This window comes from Schistocerca piceifrons, chromosome 1 (assembly GCF_021461385.2).
Source record: "Schistocerca piceifrons isolate TAMUIC-IGC-003096 chromosome 1, iqSchPice1.1, whole genome shotgun sequence".
NCBI lineage: Eukaryota > Metazoa > Arthropoda > Insecta > Orthoptera > Acrididae > Schistocerca > Schistocerca piceifrons.
Genome location: NC_060138.1, coordinates 14,681,792 through 14,698,919, shown reverse-complemented (window position 1 = coordinate 14,698,919; position 17,128 = coordinate 14,681,792). Strand labels below are relative to the sequence as shown.

Sequence of the window (17,128 nt, the reverse complement as noted above, 5' to 3'; positions counted from 1 at the left end):
AGACCATAGCCTTGGGAGTGAAGATTGAAGTATATAACCCATCGCTGTACACCACTGAATTGCACGTGCAGTTTCAGTGATGAATTAATCTGCTTAACTTCTTATTGAATAACCGTTAATTCAATACTGGGTTATTCTATCAGTGAACACAAACATTTTGATACCTTTGGTATACCTATTCGTCGCTGTATTGATAGCAGACTTCCAAGTCTGTAGCCTGGTGTCAATTTGTGCTAATAGAAAATTGAACAACATAGTAACTGGTGTTGAGACATTGTTATATTACTGTGAAACTGAAATCTAACTCTATTTTGGTGTTTTTCACTTCATTGATGAATCCTCAACTGATGATGTTGGCGGAATTGCAATTATTGGAAGAAATTGACCACTTCATTGTTTGTGATGCTCATTTATATGGAACCTTAACTGGCAATGGCTATTGGCTGTGAGCTACACACTCCAAACTTCTTCAGGTTTAGAGAAGAAGAAAAGTGGTTCCATTTCCCACAACAATGCTTCACTATTCATCTCAGTCCTCATGTTCACCGAGAAAAAAGAAAAGATATGGGAGCACCAATTTTGTATATTGAGAAAGCTATAGTTTTATGCATCAGTATTAAACAATATTACTTGAGACGTGTGGCCTGGTATTTGTTGTTGGTGATTACAAAGAATAGAAAATGTTACGTACTGTGACAGGGAGTAATTCTCTAACTTCTGGAATAAATTTATTATAAATGATCCAGTTAATCTATTCTGCTCCTTCAGCACTTACGCACAGTACCCTTTTTTCCTCTGTTCCTTATCTTAGTAATGAAACTCAGTAAAACAAAAGCAAAAATTGCTAACAGAGTTTTCACATTCCCTTTCACGAGTCTTTTCCCCCTTTGCTCATCTGATTATTTTCCTTTCTTATAAGTTGTATTGCAGATATGATTCCAGCTGCCTCTTACCTTTCTTGAAATTTTCTTTCGCTCCCCAACTAGTAGCATTAGTTCTTTGTCCTGTAGTTCTTCCTTATTCATTTTATGTGCCTCCCTGTGCATTCCATTCTTTTTTACTCCTTCTTATCCTTTATGGATGATTATACATAGCAACTTTGTTGGTGGCATTGTAAGTTTTTATTGTGCTCCATGCCTAACTTTACAGAGAGAGTTGGTACATTTGGAAAATGTTCAGTACATTTTATTATCTTTCATTTTAACTTTTTCATTTATTTTTGTAGTTTCTATTCCTTTTTCCTCCTCATTAAAGTTATTTTGTCCTCCGTTTTGCATCATTTGTGTAATAAATATGAATAAAGCAAATGTAATTATCTAGAGTTTAATATTGCAGTACTGATTAAATAAATGGTAGTTTGTGAGAACTTTCTCTTTAGACAGTACTAAAGTTTGTAAGTACTTTGCTGCATGGACATTTTATGTGCCTCCAGTTCTTACCAATAGTTCCAATTTCTGAGTGCCCTCCTGTGTTATGTGATCAATTAAAATTCAAGCTGCTCATGTGGTATTTCTCCTTTGATTTTAAGAGTAAAACAGAATTATGATGATGATATCATCATAGTAAACAACAATTTTTTTTCTGCTACCTGTTTTCAATTATTGCCTATCACTACAGTGAGGAATAGGCCTTTAATTTGATGACTCTGTTATCTCTGTTAGTAATATGAGGGTAATTGTGTGTGTGTGTGTGTGTGTGTGTGTGTGTGTGTGTGTGTGTGTGTGTGTGTGTGTGTGTGACAGTTTCAACCAAACTTGGCACACAAAGAACCAACAGCCTGTTATTGGGTTGAGGAAACAAATTTGCGATAGAGAGAGATTGTGGGGAGGAGGAGATAGACATGGGGGAGGAGGGGGATGGGGATGGAGATATTGACGTAGAGGGAGGAGGGTGATTGATTTAGAAAAGGAAGGAAAGTGAGTGACTTAGTGAGGTGATTGGCTTTGAGAGGGGGAAAAGGCGGTCATTGACAGTGTTTGGAGGGAGTAGGTACACACATCCTCTCCCATTTTCTGTCCATATACACACTAAGGTTACAAAGCCTAATATCATATCGGACCTCTTTTGCCTGGGTCAATGCAGCAACTCAACATGGCATGGACACAACAAATCGTTGGAAGTCCACAGCAGAAATATTGAACTGCGCTGCCTCTATAGCCGTCCATAATTGCAAAAGTGATGCTAGTCCAGGATATCATGTACAAACGTGACCTCTCAATTATGTTCCATGTTGGGCAGTCTGGGTAACCAAACAATTTGTTCAAATTGTCCAGTGTGTTCAAACCAGTCACAAATGGTTGTGGCCAGATAACATGGCGCATTGTCATCCATAAAATTCCATTGTTGTTTGGGAATGTGAACTCCACGAATGGCTGCAAATGTTTTCAAAGTAGCCGGACAGAACCATTTCCAGTCAAAGATAGGTTCATTGGGACCAGAGGACCCAGTCCATTCCATGTAAACACACCCCACACCATGATGTAGCCACCACAGGGTTGCACAATGTATTATTGACAGCTTGGGTCCATGGCTTTGTGGGACCTGTGCCACACTACCATCAGCTCTTCTGAACTAAAATTGGGACTCATCTGGCCAGGCCACAGTTTTCTAGTCGTCAAGGGTCTATTCGATATGGTACTAAGCCCAGGAGAAGCACTGCAGGCAATATCGTGCTCTTAGCAAAGGCACTTGTCGATTCTCTGCTGCCATAGCCCATTAATGCCCAACTTCGCCGCACTGTCATAATGGAATGTTCATCATATTTCCACATTGATTTCTGCAGTCATTTCAGTCAGTGTTGTTTGTCTGTCAGCACTGACAACTCTATGCAAACTCCGCTGCTCTTGGTTGTTAAGTGAAGGCCATTAGTCTGTGACATTTCTGTGCTGAAATATTTGGTAAATGTTATACCTGAGAGTCTTTTTGTTGTGCCTACCTGCCACTCAACATCTTTGCTATATGGTGAGTAGCAACTTTCCTTCTCATAATATTTTTACATTCCATCCATGATTTTCCATTGTTTGATTTATACCTGATATTTGGTATTCTCGTCACACTGTTGGCACTGTGAATCATGGAATACTGAGTTCCCTAACCATTTCTGTAATTGCATATCCGATGCGTCTACCTCCAACTACCATTCCATGTTCAAAGTCCGTTAATTCCCGTTGTGGAGCCATAATCACATTGGGAACGTTTTCTCATGAATCATCTGAGTACAAATGACAGCTCCACTAATACATTGCCCTTTATACATTGTGTACATGATACTATCACCACATGTATAGGTATCCCTGGGCTTTTGTCACCTCAGTTTTATTGGCAGAACACTTAGCAGATGCAATTGATCTACTAAAGGGACTGTCAACAGTATTCTTGTTTGTTCTCTGCCAGAGCATTTTTGTGCTGAATGGGGGTCCTTACTAGATAGGGTTGACAGAGGACGTTGTAAAAGTTCAAAGAAAGCTAGCTTGTTTTGTATTACCACAAAGTAAGGAGGAGTTTGTCACGGGTATTGTAAGCGAGTTGGGATGAAGTCATTAAAACAAAGGTGTCCTTTGTTGTGCTGACATATTCTCATGAAATTTCAGTCACCAACTTCCTCCTCTAAATGTGCAAATATTTTATTATTGTCAAACTACATAGGCAGAAAAGAAGTAGGAGTTCATGGAAAAGAAAAAAAATTAAGTGTTGATTTTTCCCACGTGCTGTTGGAGATGGAATGCTAGAGAAATAGCCTGAAGGTGGTTCAAAGAACTCTCTACCAAGCCAGACACTTAACTGGTGAGAGAACTTGTAACAAAGGATTGTAGCAGCAATGCTAGTCAACCTTGTTCACATGGTTCACAGTTGTTCAGTAGAACCCTGCTATGTTGCTTTTAAAGTACATTTGCCATGATCTATATAAGTTTGTCTTGGTTGTAGAGAGTTCTTTTTCTGATACATACCTTAATAGCACCTATCAGTGACAGTTAACTTTATCGTATAATTTGCAGTTTATCTCTTCATGAGTGCCAGCTCTTACGATTCTTTGGACTATCCTGAAGCTGTAAGATCTCGGTACGTGATATCTCGGAAGCTAGGTGCTGGAGCATGTGGGGAAGTGTTCCTGGTGTTTGAGAAGGTAAAATACAATCCTTTGCTTGTAAGGAAAATGAGAGCATAATGATAAATAAGTTGTACATACGAGGCAGCAGTAGATAGACACACACAAATATTGACACAGAACTGGAGATTCCTTCATCCAGTGTAGCAACAGAGTGCTCTATTCTTCAGTAGTCAGAACCATTATGTTTATATCACCTATGCTTCTATTTTCAGTCTGGCCGCCATTTATCTCCGCCTTATCAACTGCCCTCTATGACACCTAATTTTTAAATGTCTTGGCATATGATGCTGTTCCTCTTGACCTGCATTACTTTTTTTTTTTAAAAAAAAAAAAAAAAACTTTCTCTGCTTAATCACTGGTTTATCTCATTGCTTTCCACCTTCACAACCTTAAGTACTTTAACTGAATGAAGCAACCTCTGATTGCAGAAGTTAGTTTTCATATGTAAATTTGTAGTAAGTTCATTTTGGCAACTACTTTTAGTTTTAATAAGCATAAGGTTTTGTGGATTTGGAAATGAATTCATATATTTTGGCACCAGCAACGCTCGTAAGACAGGACCTTTTGGGAATAATACCCTGCACATTCAGTTTTATTCTGTCATGGTCTCATAACACATCTTCATCAAGGTAAAAAAAAGTGTTAAGTGTTCATGTGCTTAATGTTTGTGCCTTTGTCTGCATCTGCCTTGTAAGTAGAATTTCTTTGAACATTTTGATTTACCTGTGTAATTTTAAAGTAATTTGTAAAAAGAAGCATACCCTGTTATTTCTATTAAATTTTTGTGGTGGGAATTTCATAATATCCATTACTAATAATAATTATACATTAATCAAGTTGTTAATATGATGCTGAAAGTTTTCTTTATTATTTACAATCTACTGTCTTGGTCATTGACTTTATTTTTCCAGCATTTAAAAAAAAAAAAAAAAAAAAAAAAAAAAAAAAGTCTTCATTTATGCGTTATTTTTAAAGTATTACTTTTTTTACACAGAAGTCTTATTTTATTTAGTTCCACACAAAAGGCAATGAATCTCTTGTTTGTTTCACTTTCGGGAGAGAAAGGAAAGACACAAGAGTGAAGAATGTATATGCAGTGGAAGAGCTGTGGATCCAGTGAGTGATTGAAGGGGAATATTGTTAAAAATCATGCTGTTAGATCATTACTGACAGAATATTAAGAATAGTTTATTTTCATGTACTTGAGAGTAACTACTAAATGATAAATTGTGACATCCAAGTTTGCATAAGAATGTGACATTAAATGCAGTAGTGGTTGAAGCATGTCATTTGTGTGTAATGTGGGTGGTGCCTATGCCTTGAGCTACACTTTAGTGAATAGAAATTTTGTACTTTTTCTCAGCTCTTTTTTTTTAACTGGTTACTTTATATATCCACAGAAAACATGTAACAGGTTTGCGATGAAGGTTGTGGAGAAAAAACGATTAACAAAAGGAGGAAGACATTTATTACTGGACCCAGAAAAAGTAATGAATGAAGTAAAAATACTGACATCCTTGAAGCACGTATGTATGAAATACATTGTGGGTTGTTATTTTGTAGTAACTTTATTTTGATAACAATATGAAGGGCAGTTGTTGAGAAATAGAATATTATGGATTCTTGACAATGTTAAGCAACTGGAAAGTGAAGATCACTATGACTAGCTTAATTCATTAGATAAGGAGGTTAGTACTGGAAAGAAATTTTGTTGCTGAGTAAGAACTGTACTTACTGAAACATTATAGACTGCCTTGTTCTTATACCTTAATAATTAGTATTTTACTAGTAAGTAAGGACTTAACGGATGAAGTTGTGACAGATAGATGAAAAGCATATTATGAGGTTCATACAAATGAAACCTGGTCAGTGCGTCTATGATGCATGCATGCTGTTTGATGTTGCATAGCACCAGTGTGGTTTCATGCTGAAGATAAGGTGGTCACACAAGTTATCGTCCACTATCGAACATGCAGGCGAGTAAGTAGGAACAATGAGGAATGATAAGATTTTTGGTGGCAGTGGGAGTTGGAGGCTGTGATACGTACTGATGCATGAAGGCTGTGTACGGTGAGTACAGTTTGAGCCATTCAAATGTTGTGGAATGGCACAAACAATTCCTTGAGAGGCACATGTCACTGGGAAACAATGCTCACCCTGGACAGGCTCATCATGTCATCACACTGTAAATGGTTGCGGAAGTGAATGCTTTAGTTTTGGACAACTGCGGAATCACCGTGGACGATATACATCGGTTACCGGATATTAGCGTGGGCACTGCCCACACCACAATGCATCAACACTTTCAAAAAATCTGTGCCCAGTGGGTTCTCCACCAACTGACCGCCAAACAACGCTATACTCGAGTGGCGCTACCTTTGAGTCATCTGCAACGTTATCATGAGGAGGAATATGGCTTTTTGTTGGGAATTGTCACAGGTGACAAAACATGATGTCCCCATTTTAAACCGGAAAGCAAGCATCAGAGGAAGCAGTGGAAACATGCGATTTCGCTACCTCCAAAGAAATCAAAGGCCGTGCACACCAGTTCTGGTACGGTCATTATAGCCTTCTGTTTTGACCGCGATGGCCCACTGCTCGTTGAGTTCCTGGAATGGGGAACCACCATCAATGCCCAGCGTTATCAAGCCACTTTACAGAACCTTAGACGAGCCATCAAGTCGAAACACCAAGGCATGTTGTCCAATGGCATTATTCTCCTGCATGATAATGCCTGCCCCCACATGGCCAATGCGTTGAAGACAACATTGCAGCGGTTTCGGTGGGAAACACTGGAACATCCACGGACAGTCCTGACCTTTCACTGTGTGACTTGCATGTGTTTGGACCTCTGAAACAAGCTATTCGCGGACATCAATTCGCAGTGGATGACGAAATGTGTGACTGGGTCTAGGCCTGGATCCGACACCAACCTACTAGCTTCTTCAAGGATGGAATCGACCTGCTAGTGTCGCAATCGGATAAATGCGCCAACAGTTTTGGCAACGATTTTTGACTGTGTACTGTGTATAACTACATTTTTGAGTTAATAAAATGGTTACCATTACTTTGCACTTGCAACTGGGTTTCATTTGGCTGCCCATTATATATGTATAAGATGAGTCATTAAAGCCAAGAAGGAAATATAATAAGAGAGTTACACAAAGTGACAAAAGTCGTGGGACCTCCTAATATCATGTCTGACCTCCTTTTGCCTGGCGTAGTGCAGTAGCTCAACATGGTTTGGACTCAGCACATCATTGGATATTCCGAGCAGAAGTATTGAGCCATTCTGCGCCTATAGCCATCCATAATTTAGAAAGTGTTGCCAGTGCAGGATTTTGTGTGCAAAATTTCATCTCCCACAAATGGATTCCATAAATGTTTGAAGGGATTAATGTGAGGTGTTAGAGGTGGCTACATAATTCGCTCAAATTGTCCAGAGAGATCTTCCAACCAATTGCGAACAACTGTGGCCTGGTGATATGATACTCATTTGGGAACATGAAGTCCACGAATCACAGCAAATGGTTTCCAAGTAGGTGAACATAACCACTTAAGTCAGTGATCAGTTCAGTTTGACCAGAGGACCCAGTCCGTTCCATGTAAACGCACCATTATAGAGCCACCACCAACTTGCACAGTGCCTTGCTGATAACCTTGATCCCTTGCTTCGTGAGGTCTGCACCACATTTGAAACCTAACATCAACTCATAATAATTTAAATCAGGACTCATCTGACCAGCCCACAGTTTTCCGGTCATCTAGAATCCAATTGATATGCTCACAACTCCAGGATAAGCACTGCAAATGATGATGTGATGTTAGCAATGGGACTAGTGTCAGTCACTTGCTGCTATAGTCCATTAACGCCAAATTTTGCCACACTGTGCTTATGGATACATTCATTGGACATCCCATATTGATTTCTGTGGTTATTTCATGCAGTGTTGCTTTGCTTGTGTGTTACTACTCACAACTCTACACAAACACCGCCACTTTCGGTCATTTAGTAAAGGCCGTCGGCTACTGTGTTGTCCATGATGAAAAATAGTGCCTGAAATTTGGTACACTCAGCACTTGCTTTACACTGTGGATCTTGGAATATTCAATTCTGTAATGATGTCCAAAATGGAATACCCATGTGGCTAGCTCCAGTTGCTGTCTGTTAATTGCCAGTGTGCAGCCATAATCACTTCAGAAACCTTTTCACAAATGACAGCTCTGCAAATGCATTGCCCTTTTATACATTGTGTATGTGATACTACCGTCCTATATTGCTATCCCATGGCTTTTGTCACCTCAATGTATATCTTATGTTTCAGTCTTTTAATGGTGCAGCATTAAACTATATGTGGCGGTGATATAATACTCATAACTGTTCTAATTAGAAAGAAAAAAAAAAATTGCTTGCTTTGATAGTACTGATGCCAGTAAATGCTTCATTTAGGGATGTTGACAATAAGTTGAGGGAAACCAAAACTGTGGCAGAGTGGGGAGATTAGGCACATATGTGGCAAATCAAGAGATTGTTGCAAGCAGTGGTTTTTGTGCCCTTACTGATGTATTTTACCATTTGTAATGTAGTTGAAATTGAAGCATTTATATGTGGTAACTTTCATGAATTCGATGTGGGTTGGAGTACGAATAAACAGGTTAAGCAATTGATTATGACATTTGGGGATGCGCAGTCTTCAGTTAGCGGAACAGATTCAGTGATTAATCTTTTGACGGTTGAAGTTGGTATAGGTGCCCGACGACAACTCCTTGTAATGCATACGTTTTTTCTGTGTGTGCAGAATGTTGTAAGAATGCAACTTACTATTCATATGTAGGACAGCCCACCTCCAGAAAAATATAGCTGTGCTATTATAGCACGTGAGATTTGTAGCTGGGCTGTTGTAGCACTGGCCACATTTCCTTGGAAGAAGAAAGCAGAATTCCCATTTGGCACTGTATCAATGTGGGTGACCAGTACTACAGAGCAAAGTGCCCTCTCATCAGCTGAGCTGACAAAATGTAGTAGCTTGCAGGACTGGTGCTCTGTCTTTAATGGTGAATTAGTGAGTACTATAGTTGCATGAGCCGTCGTGTGTTTGGTTGCTTGCCTCTTTGATGGGGACAGAATGTCAGTCAAGGTGATGATTGCTATGCCAGATATTGACTCATTGCTGTATTCAGAGTGTATTGCATATGCCCCCATAAATTTGGCATCTGGCAAAAGGGACCCTCCCCTCTCCTCTCTCTCTCTCTCTCTCTCTCTCTCTCTCTCTCTCTCTCTCTCTCTCTCTCTCTCTCTCTGAATTTTCTCGCCAGCATTCAGAATTTGTCGGGAAGAAATAGCAATTAAATGAATTCACTGCAAACTCCATCTACATACTCACCAGGGTGTATCCTGTCTGCCAGGTGCTAGTGGCAGCGTCACATATCTGCAGTAGTGTTGGAATGCCAGTGGGTGTGTTGCCCAGAGTCAGTGTCAAATGTTGCTGCTGGTCACAAGTGGAGCTTGTATCATTACTGTGATACCTGCTGTTTTGTCAGGAGGAAAAGTCGCTGGAACTGATAGAAAATAAGTTATGCCTAGTGCAGTCAACTGTCTGAACACAGACATAGGCTGAAGTGTTACTGACACCAGTTTGTATTGAAAACAGTCCCCTGACCTTTAGATTTCACCAAAAGCAAGAGGACAGCCCTATAATTAATTACCTGTGGACTCCTTGTTTTAACTGATGATTAGATTGGTGTAGCATTGTATGAGGTTATACAGGGTGTACATGCCTCAGGAAATTCTGGAAAAATGGGAATCATCTGGTTAAAACATGAGAAATTTTTAGGATTCCGGGAAGTTTTTGTTGTTTTAATTTTCAGTTAAATGCTGCAGAATAATACTGTAGCAGTAAAACATAATTCAGAGAATAACACCAAAATAAAACTTTTGTTGCAAAGAAAATACCCCATTTATGACAACAATACACAATACATGTACATGCATCTGCTAACAGCAAAATGTGTCATAGGCTTTAAGACGAAGACTATGCAATACTTCGAACAACAAACTCCTTTCAGTAAGCGTATTGTCGCAACTGTTTACATTTTAAACAGGTCACAGGAAAATATTATGAATGGTGGTACGAGAAGCGTTACTCTCAAAATAAATTTCCTTTTACACAAGATGGATAATGTAGTGTGTGAGAAAGTGCAATGAGTGTTTGACACTCATTCATAACATAATGCTTTGAGGACCAACCACTTAGAAAAATTTTGGGGCCAGATGACTAGCCATTAATGCCATTATTTAAAATTTTATTGGCTCATTTGTGTTTGATATATCTTAAAGGGTAATGCATGCTAAAGAAGACAAAGCTTCAGTTTTAGATTTTTGTGTTTATTTTAGATCTTTCGTAGATCACAAATTACACCAATAACCACAGAAAAAGGTATAATTATCCTTATTTAAAAAAAGCATGAAGCGAGTTTTTGAGCAGTTTTACATGTAATTGGCATTTCTATGGAAAACCCAAAGTGCTCAGTGGAACAGATGCTCAGTCAAGTAACCCACAAAATGTTCAGTGCACAGCAGTGAAATTTGTAATCATACTTGTCAGATATATTCAGCTGCTACAGTTTAAGCTGTGTTCTTAGGATCCTGCTTAACCACACACTTGGCAAAAAAAAACAGCAAAATATTTATGATGACCTGTCTTTCTTGTAGCTATACTGTATGCATATAAACAGTGTAAGAAAAGATAGAATGCTTCATACTGTGAAAATAACAAGCAATGTTGCAGACAGGTACAATTAAAAGAAATAAAAAATTCTCTTTCATCAACGAAGGCTGTGGCTGAAAGTCTATGTGTAAGTGTCTTTTAATTGTGCTTGTCTGTAACTGAACATGTTATCATTGTGATAAGTAGCAATCTCTCTTTTTCCTGCATTGTTGGTGCTGCATTTATGTCGATTTTAGCCATTAACTTTTCCTATTTGTGTGATCGCACTACTTAACAGTGATGTTGCTATTGGCTGGTGAGACCACATGACATGAGCAGTGGTTAGCTGTCAAAAGTGCATCACGCAGTGCAAAGTAGATTTTTGTGCTTCAGAAGCATGCTGTGCTTGGTGGAATTTGTATTTATACTTTTATAATTAAAAAAAAGTGCTGAGTACATGTTGCCATGCATCACAGATATTTCCAAAGTGCATTGTGAACTGTATTTTAACCAGGAAATCCAGAAAATATCCAGGGATTTTTCTTTCTTTCTCATGTTCACTCCCTGGATTATAGGACTATTCCAGAAATTATGCCATAGATTTTAACTGATGTATATCAGTGGTCAGCTAGCCAAAAGTAATTTGTGAAAACCAGGGTGTATACGATCCAGGACAACTGGGAGACTCAGGAAAAATGCGGGAATTTTTTCACCCGGGAGAGAACTGGGAAAAACTCGGGAATTTTTTTTTTAGAATTCCATGAATTTTTCATTGTTTTACTTTCCAGTTAAATTTTTGTTACTTTGACTGGTAAGAACCAAAACTCTAACAAATGATATTACAGTATCTGGCTACTGGCAGAATAATACTGCAGCAACAAAACAGGAATGAGAGAGAGAGAGAGAAAAAAAAAAAAAAAAAAAATTTAAGTCTCAAAGGAAATGCTCCATATACAACAAAATACAGTGCTCATACATGTGTCTGCCAACAGCAAAATGTGTTAAAGGCTTTAGGAAGACTGTGCAGTGCTTCACAACAACAGATTGCCTCCAATGAGCATGACACCACAATTGTTTACATTAGATTTGTTTCAGCAGTTGTGAGCGAGCTCACACATATGCGCAGTTGACTTGCGTATGAGTAATACCTTCTCCCGCTTCTGGCTACAGAAGTGTGGCAGGTAGCTGTATAAGCAGTAGCAGCAGGCTGCCAGATGCAAGTTTTACTGGTGTGCTTAAGCAGCCAGATTCATGTATGCGGAACTAGGGGGTGGGACAAACCGGGGTACCTGCCCCAGGTGTCAATTTCAGTGAGGTGGGGGGACCAAATTGTGGAAAAAGACCTTGTTTCACAAAGCACCTAGCATCCAGCGCACGTTGGTCTATCAGTTATTCATATGATTTTGAAACGCATCCATGTTGATTTTTGAACAAATTCTAAGTTGAATTCTGAATGAATCGTAAGTTGATTTTTGAATGCAAGCATAATGTACGTGATGTCTCTGCCAGGGGAATCCCCATCGCATCTAGAAATAAACTTCCCTGCAGATAAAAGGGGACGGGGCTATACGAGCTGTGCCTTATAAAGCCCAACGGGTGAATGACGATCGCTGATTGTGTGGTTGACTGGGTTTGCAAATGATCAGCGTTGTTATAATTACTAGTGAAATCCACAGATTTAGCCTACCAGAGTGGAAATAAATGACTGACAGCTTACAAAGATTATGTATTATCTTCTGTGTGTATCCAAGAAAATGAAATTTTGAGAGAAAATTTTTGGCCAAACGGCTACACTACTAAGGGCCAGTTATACAGTCCCCGGCTACCAGCCGCTAAAATTCTGTTCTGGGAGTAGCATGGAAAACACATTGTACGAACACTTAATGATGCTTAACTGGAGAATAAACTCAGGATAATTAAACCGGTGATTGTGGCAGGGTTTGTGAAGTTAACAGAGAATAAGTATTGACTCTGGCAGAAATTGTTACAGAATTAGTGACGACAATATTGTTTGTAAGAATGAGGAAGGAGAAGAAATGGAGACTCACAAATTGTGGAAGAATATGACGATTCCAAATTTATATTAAAATTTAATACTACTACTTTTCGACCTCATGCTTTAGAAGCTAGAGAGTATGAATGAAATGTGAAACTATTACCTAACATAAAACTTTTTCCATGTAGTTGGAGTAATAGGCATTTGATATTGGTACTTCATGAATTATATTCTGTCATGTTATAAAAATAACCATTATTGCCAAAACAGTCTCGTTTATTTGGTGTGTGTAACAATTGCTGCAATATTAGGCAGGCCTATTTCATTTTTCTAGCAGACAGTGACAAAATACATGTAATCAGATCGAGTAACCACACCAGTCTTGGGTACTATTTGTATTAACAGCTTTTTCAGTATTAGACAACATTTTGATTTTTCATGTAGCGACGAACTTTAATGAGGTAATAGTTCTTTCGCAGAAAAGAAAGCACACCATGTAAAGCTGTAGCAAGATCGAGAGAAAAATCGCTAGGATCTAAGGATTGAAGAAATGTGCACTGTCTTGTCAGTCTCTTGTCTTTACTGGTTTTGGGTACGCTATATTTAATTTTATGTCACACAGAAGAGCAAGTTATTAGCTAATAGGCAATAAAGAGTCCAGATTCTCTGAAGAGTTCTTGTCCCGATTACAAATAATCTCATCCAGTATTAATTGTGAGGGTGTTTTTTTTTTAATAAAAAAAATACATATTATAATTCCCAGCTGATTGAAAGGTCATTATGTCCTGCAAGTTTGACGTACTTTGAGTGTTACGACATGACAGAACAATTGTTGTCCAGGATAGCTGTTTTGGTTTTTGTGGCCGATCGTGTCATTGAGCTATGGCATATGAGATGTTTTCTCTTTATTACAAGAATGATGAAAAGATTTACTTAACTTGATCCAATCAGTTGCCACAGGTATGTGCCAAATATTTACAACTGTCTTTGAAATTAAAGGATCACTTGATACACACATTTAGTAAAAACTTCTGTCAAAGTACAAAGTTCAGAATGACTGTTCAATGTAAGACAAAGTAATGCATCTCCTAATGGGATGAAGATGTCTGCTTGATCGGAGGTCACGAACTGAGCTAAGCCTCTGCTCGGCTGTATATCGGCCTCCGTGTGGGGCCATTGTGGGGCTGGGAGAGGGGGTGTGGCTTCGCCAGTGTCCCCCATTCATTCTTGCTGTATGCAGCGAGATACCATTCTCTTTTTTGGTGTCAATGGAGGTTTTCCAATTTTGTTACATTATCGAGATCTATGGACAATACCACAATGAAGAAATTGTGTTTGTAGAATGTGGAGTAATACTGGCATAAATGCCACAGTATAGTGCTTGGTAAAAGTCAAAGGAATTTACAAATACCATGCTTATGAATGGCAGTCAGTCTTTTGCCATTTTGCAATCTGTTTAAAACATCTAGTTTCGGTAAAACAATTTTCGATGGACTTTTTTAAAATCTTAAATGAGTTTCCATGTAATAGCTTTATTAAATTACTATGTGGAATTGTGGATGAAATAGCAAAGTAACACAGATAGTGAAAATTTTTTTATGACCATTTATCTTGATTTTAATTTGGAATATGAATGGGATTTGTGACAGATAATCCTTGTTTCAGCCATGCATTATAACCATCCATGACATTGTGGATACATCAAATAAAGTGTACATGTTTCTGGAACTGATGGAGGGAGGGGAGCTTTTTGACAGGATCACCAAAAAAGAACAGCTTGGTGAACCAGAGGCAAAGCTGATATTTTATCAGATAGTTGTAGCTGTTCAGTATTTGCATTCAAAAGGAATAACTCACAGAGATCTTAAGGTAAGTAATAATAGTTTGTTCTGTCTCAAAAACAATCTTACCAGTAACATGATAAAGCATAGTAGTGTGTGTGTGTGTGTGTGTGTGTGTGTGTGTGTGTGTGTGTGTTGGGAGGGGGGGGGGGGCAGTGAATGTGTGCATGCGCTCTACGTAATTATCGTGTGTTGCAAAACTAAAACTTCCTGGGGGCATCATTTTCATGTGATGGTTGTTTTATGTTGGGTGATTTTATTGATCCTTACAGTAAGGGGGGGGGGGGGGCTGTGCTTGTGCCCACCTTTTGTAAATATTGTAATTTAAGTTGGTGTTTCATATTTTAAAATTCTTATAAAATTATGTTCTGTTTTTTTGTTATTTCCTCAACCAGATTTTATGAATACATAAATTTATTCAGCAAAACTTGAGCCATCAATTTTAGTCTAATGAAGTTGTCATAAAGTGTACTTCCCTGGTAGTAGATGTGACTTGACAACAAATATCTTTTTCCATAAATTGTAACATTTCAGCAGTGTAGACCCTCTGGGCACTGAATTTCTGTGTGTGGGTAGCAACAGTGGTCTTAACAATGATTCATTTCTCTTTCACTTCCGATTCTCTCTTTTTCCATCTTATACAGTGCTGTTTTGTCCAGTGTTAAGAGACAACTGAGACTGAAAATGTACCCCAGCTCTCTTATTGAAAGAGCAATGTTAGACAGTTTAGAAGAATGTACAGAATTTGGTGGTAGTGGTGAAGTGGTGAGCGCAACTGAAGAGGAGTGTGTTGCGTGTGAGGATGTTACGGTGATGGTGTACAAACACTCAGCAGACTAGCTCTAGTTATCTGCACTGGATGATGATACAGCTGGTTGGGTCAGTGAGAAGTATTTTACAATCACAGGGAATGATTTTACATCCTCATATTACAAGGTGAGTAACATAAAACATAAACAAACCGTGAGAAGGCATGAGAAAGGAAGATAAAGTAGGAACAATAAGAGAATAATTTGTAAAGAATTTTTCTCCAGAAGTTGTTAACACCATAATAAAGATTACTTGTGAAAAAGCATAAACCACATATGCTCTCAGCATGGTGCCATATGCAGGGACGAAAAATGATAGTCCATAACAATCAAATTCAGCTGCAGCTGTAGTGAAATACCTGGTTGTTCCCATACATAATTCAGGGCACAATGTCACCACAGGCAGATATTACCCTTCGGTTGATTTGGAGGAAGAATTGTTGAGGAAACATCACAAGCTGAGTCTTGTGGAAAAATTACAAACTAATAGCAAGCAACACCTGAAAGACATTTCAAGAAGAGAATTATATTCAAGTAATTTTTTTTTTCAGTGGTTCTAGCACTGGAAATACCGTAGTCGCAATTGTTTCTTGTATCCCCACACCCTGCCCAAAAAAAAAAACTTTCGTTGCTGTCTATTCAACATGATGCTGCAATTTATTCACCTACTGACACTAAGAAGAATATCAACAATGTAGGAAAAGATTAGACACATTAAGTTGCAGAGAGGCACAATTAAAAAAACACTTACATAAAGTTTTTTGCCATAGCCTTCATCAGCAAAAGAGAAACACAAACCATTCATACACACAAACAAGGAAACCTCACACACACGACTGCCAACCCAGCATTTCAGGCCAGAATGGATTCTGGCCCACACTGAAGTTGGCGGTTGTGTGTGCATGAGGTGTGCTTGCTTTGTGTGTGAATGGTGTGTGTTTCTCTTTGGCTAATGAAGGCTGTGGCCACATGCTTTATGTAAGTGTCTTTTAATTGTGCCTGTCTGGAACTTAACGTGTCTTCGTGCCCCTCCCCCCTGTGGGTTTGGGTGTTAGAAAAGGCCCTAGGTATTCCTACCGTTTGTTAGAGGTGACTAAAGAATTCTTCCACTTTCCAGCCTAATAAGTTATGGTCCGCTTTTATAATTTGACCTCCATATCTTCCAAATTTTTCTGACATGCAGGCAGTTTGAGAAAGGACACCTTATGTGGTGCATTATATGCTCATTGTGCATTACGATTTTCTGCAACTTCACCCTAATCCAGGTATTTGGGTGAGGACACCTCGCAGGATGTACCATCCACCTCCATTGTCCACTGCCTTCTTCTGCACCCATGATCGTGATGGGACCTTTCGCACCTGATATCCAGTACAGTAGCCAGTCCAGTCTTGGAGGGGTCATCATGTGCCTTCTTGGTTGTAGCCCCCTCACTACACAGGGATCACATTGCTGATACCTGAGCTGCAACCTCCCCACATATGCCAAGGAGTATGTGCCTGTCATCTTAGGAATCAGGACTCCGGCAATGGCCATTGTGCCAGGCTGTGCTGGTGGTGACCGTGGGGAGACTCCCTTATTGGAGTGGGTGGCTGGTGGTCAAACAGCCTCAAAAGTCTCCAAGTGAGACACAACCCTAAGAGACACAACCCTAAATTATTCCCTTCCG

The 17,128-nt window shown here is 39.0% G+C and overlaps 1 protein-coding gene across 1 annotated transcript in view; it reads left to right on the top strand.

Annotated features, from left to right (window-relative positions):
• The window catches only part of LOC124797884 (ovarian-specific serine/threonine-protein kinase Lok-like), a 199,860-nt gene that overhangs the window by 79,486 nt on the left and 103,246 nt on the right, over positions 1–17,128 (top strand). Inside the window, exons 3-5 of the mRNA XM_047260984.1 lie at positions 3,996–4,123; positions 5,509–5,634; positions 14,477–14,680. Coding sequence (XP_047116940.1) covers positions 3,996–4,123; positions 5,509–5,634; positions 14,477–14,680 — 458 coding nt within the window. The remainder of the gene's footprint in view (positions 1–3,995; positions 4,124–5,508; positions 5,635–14,476; positions 14,681–17,128) is intronic.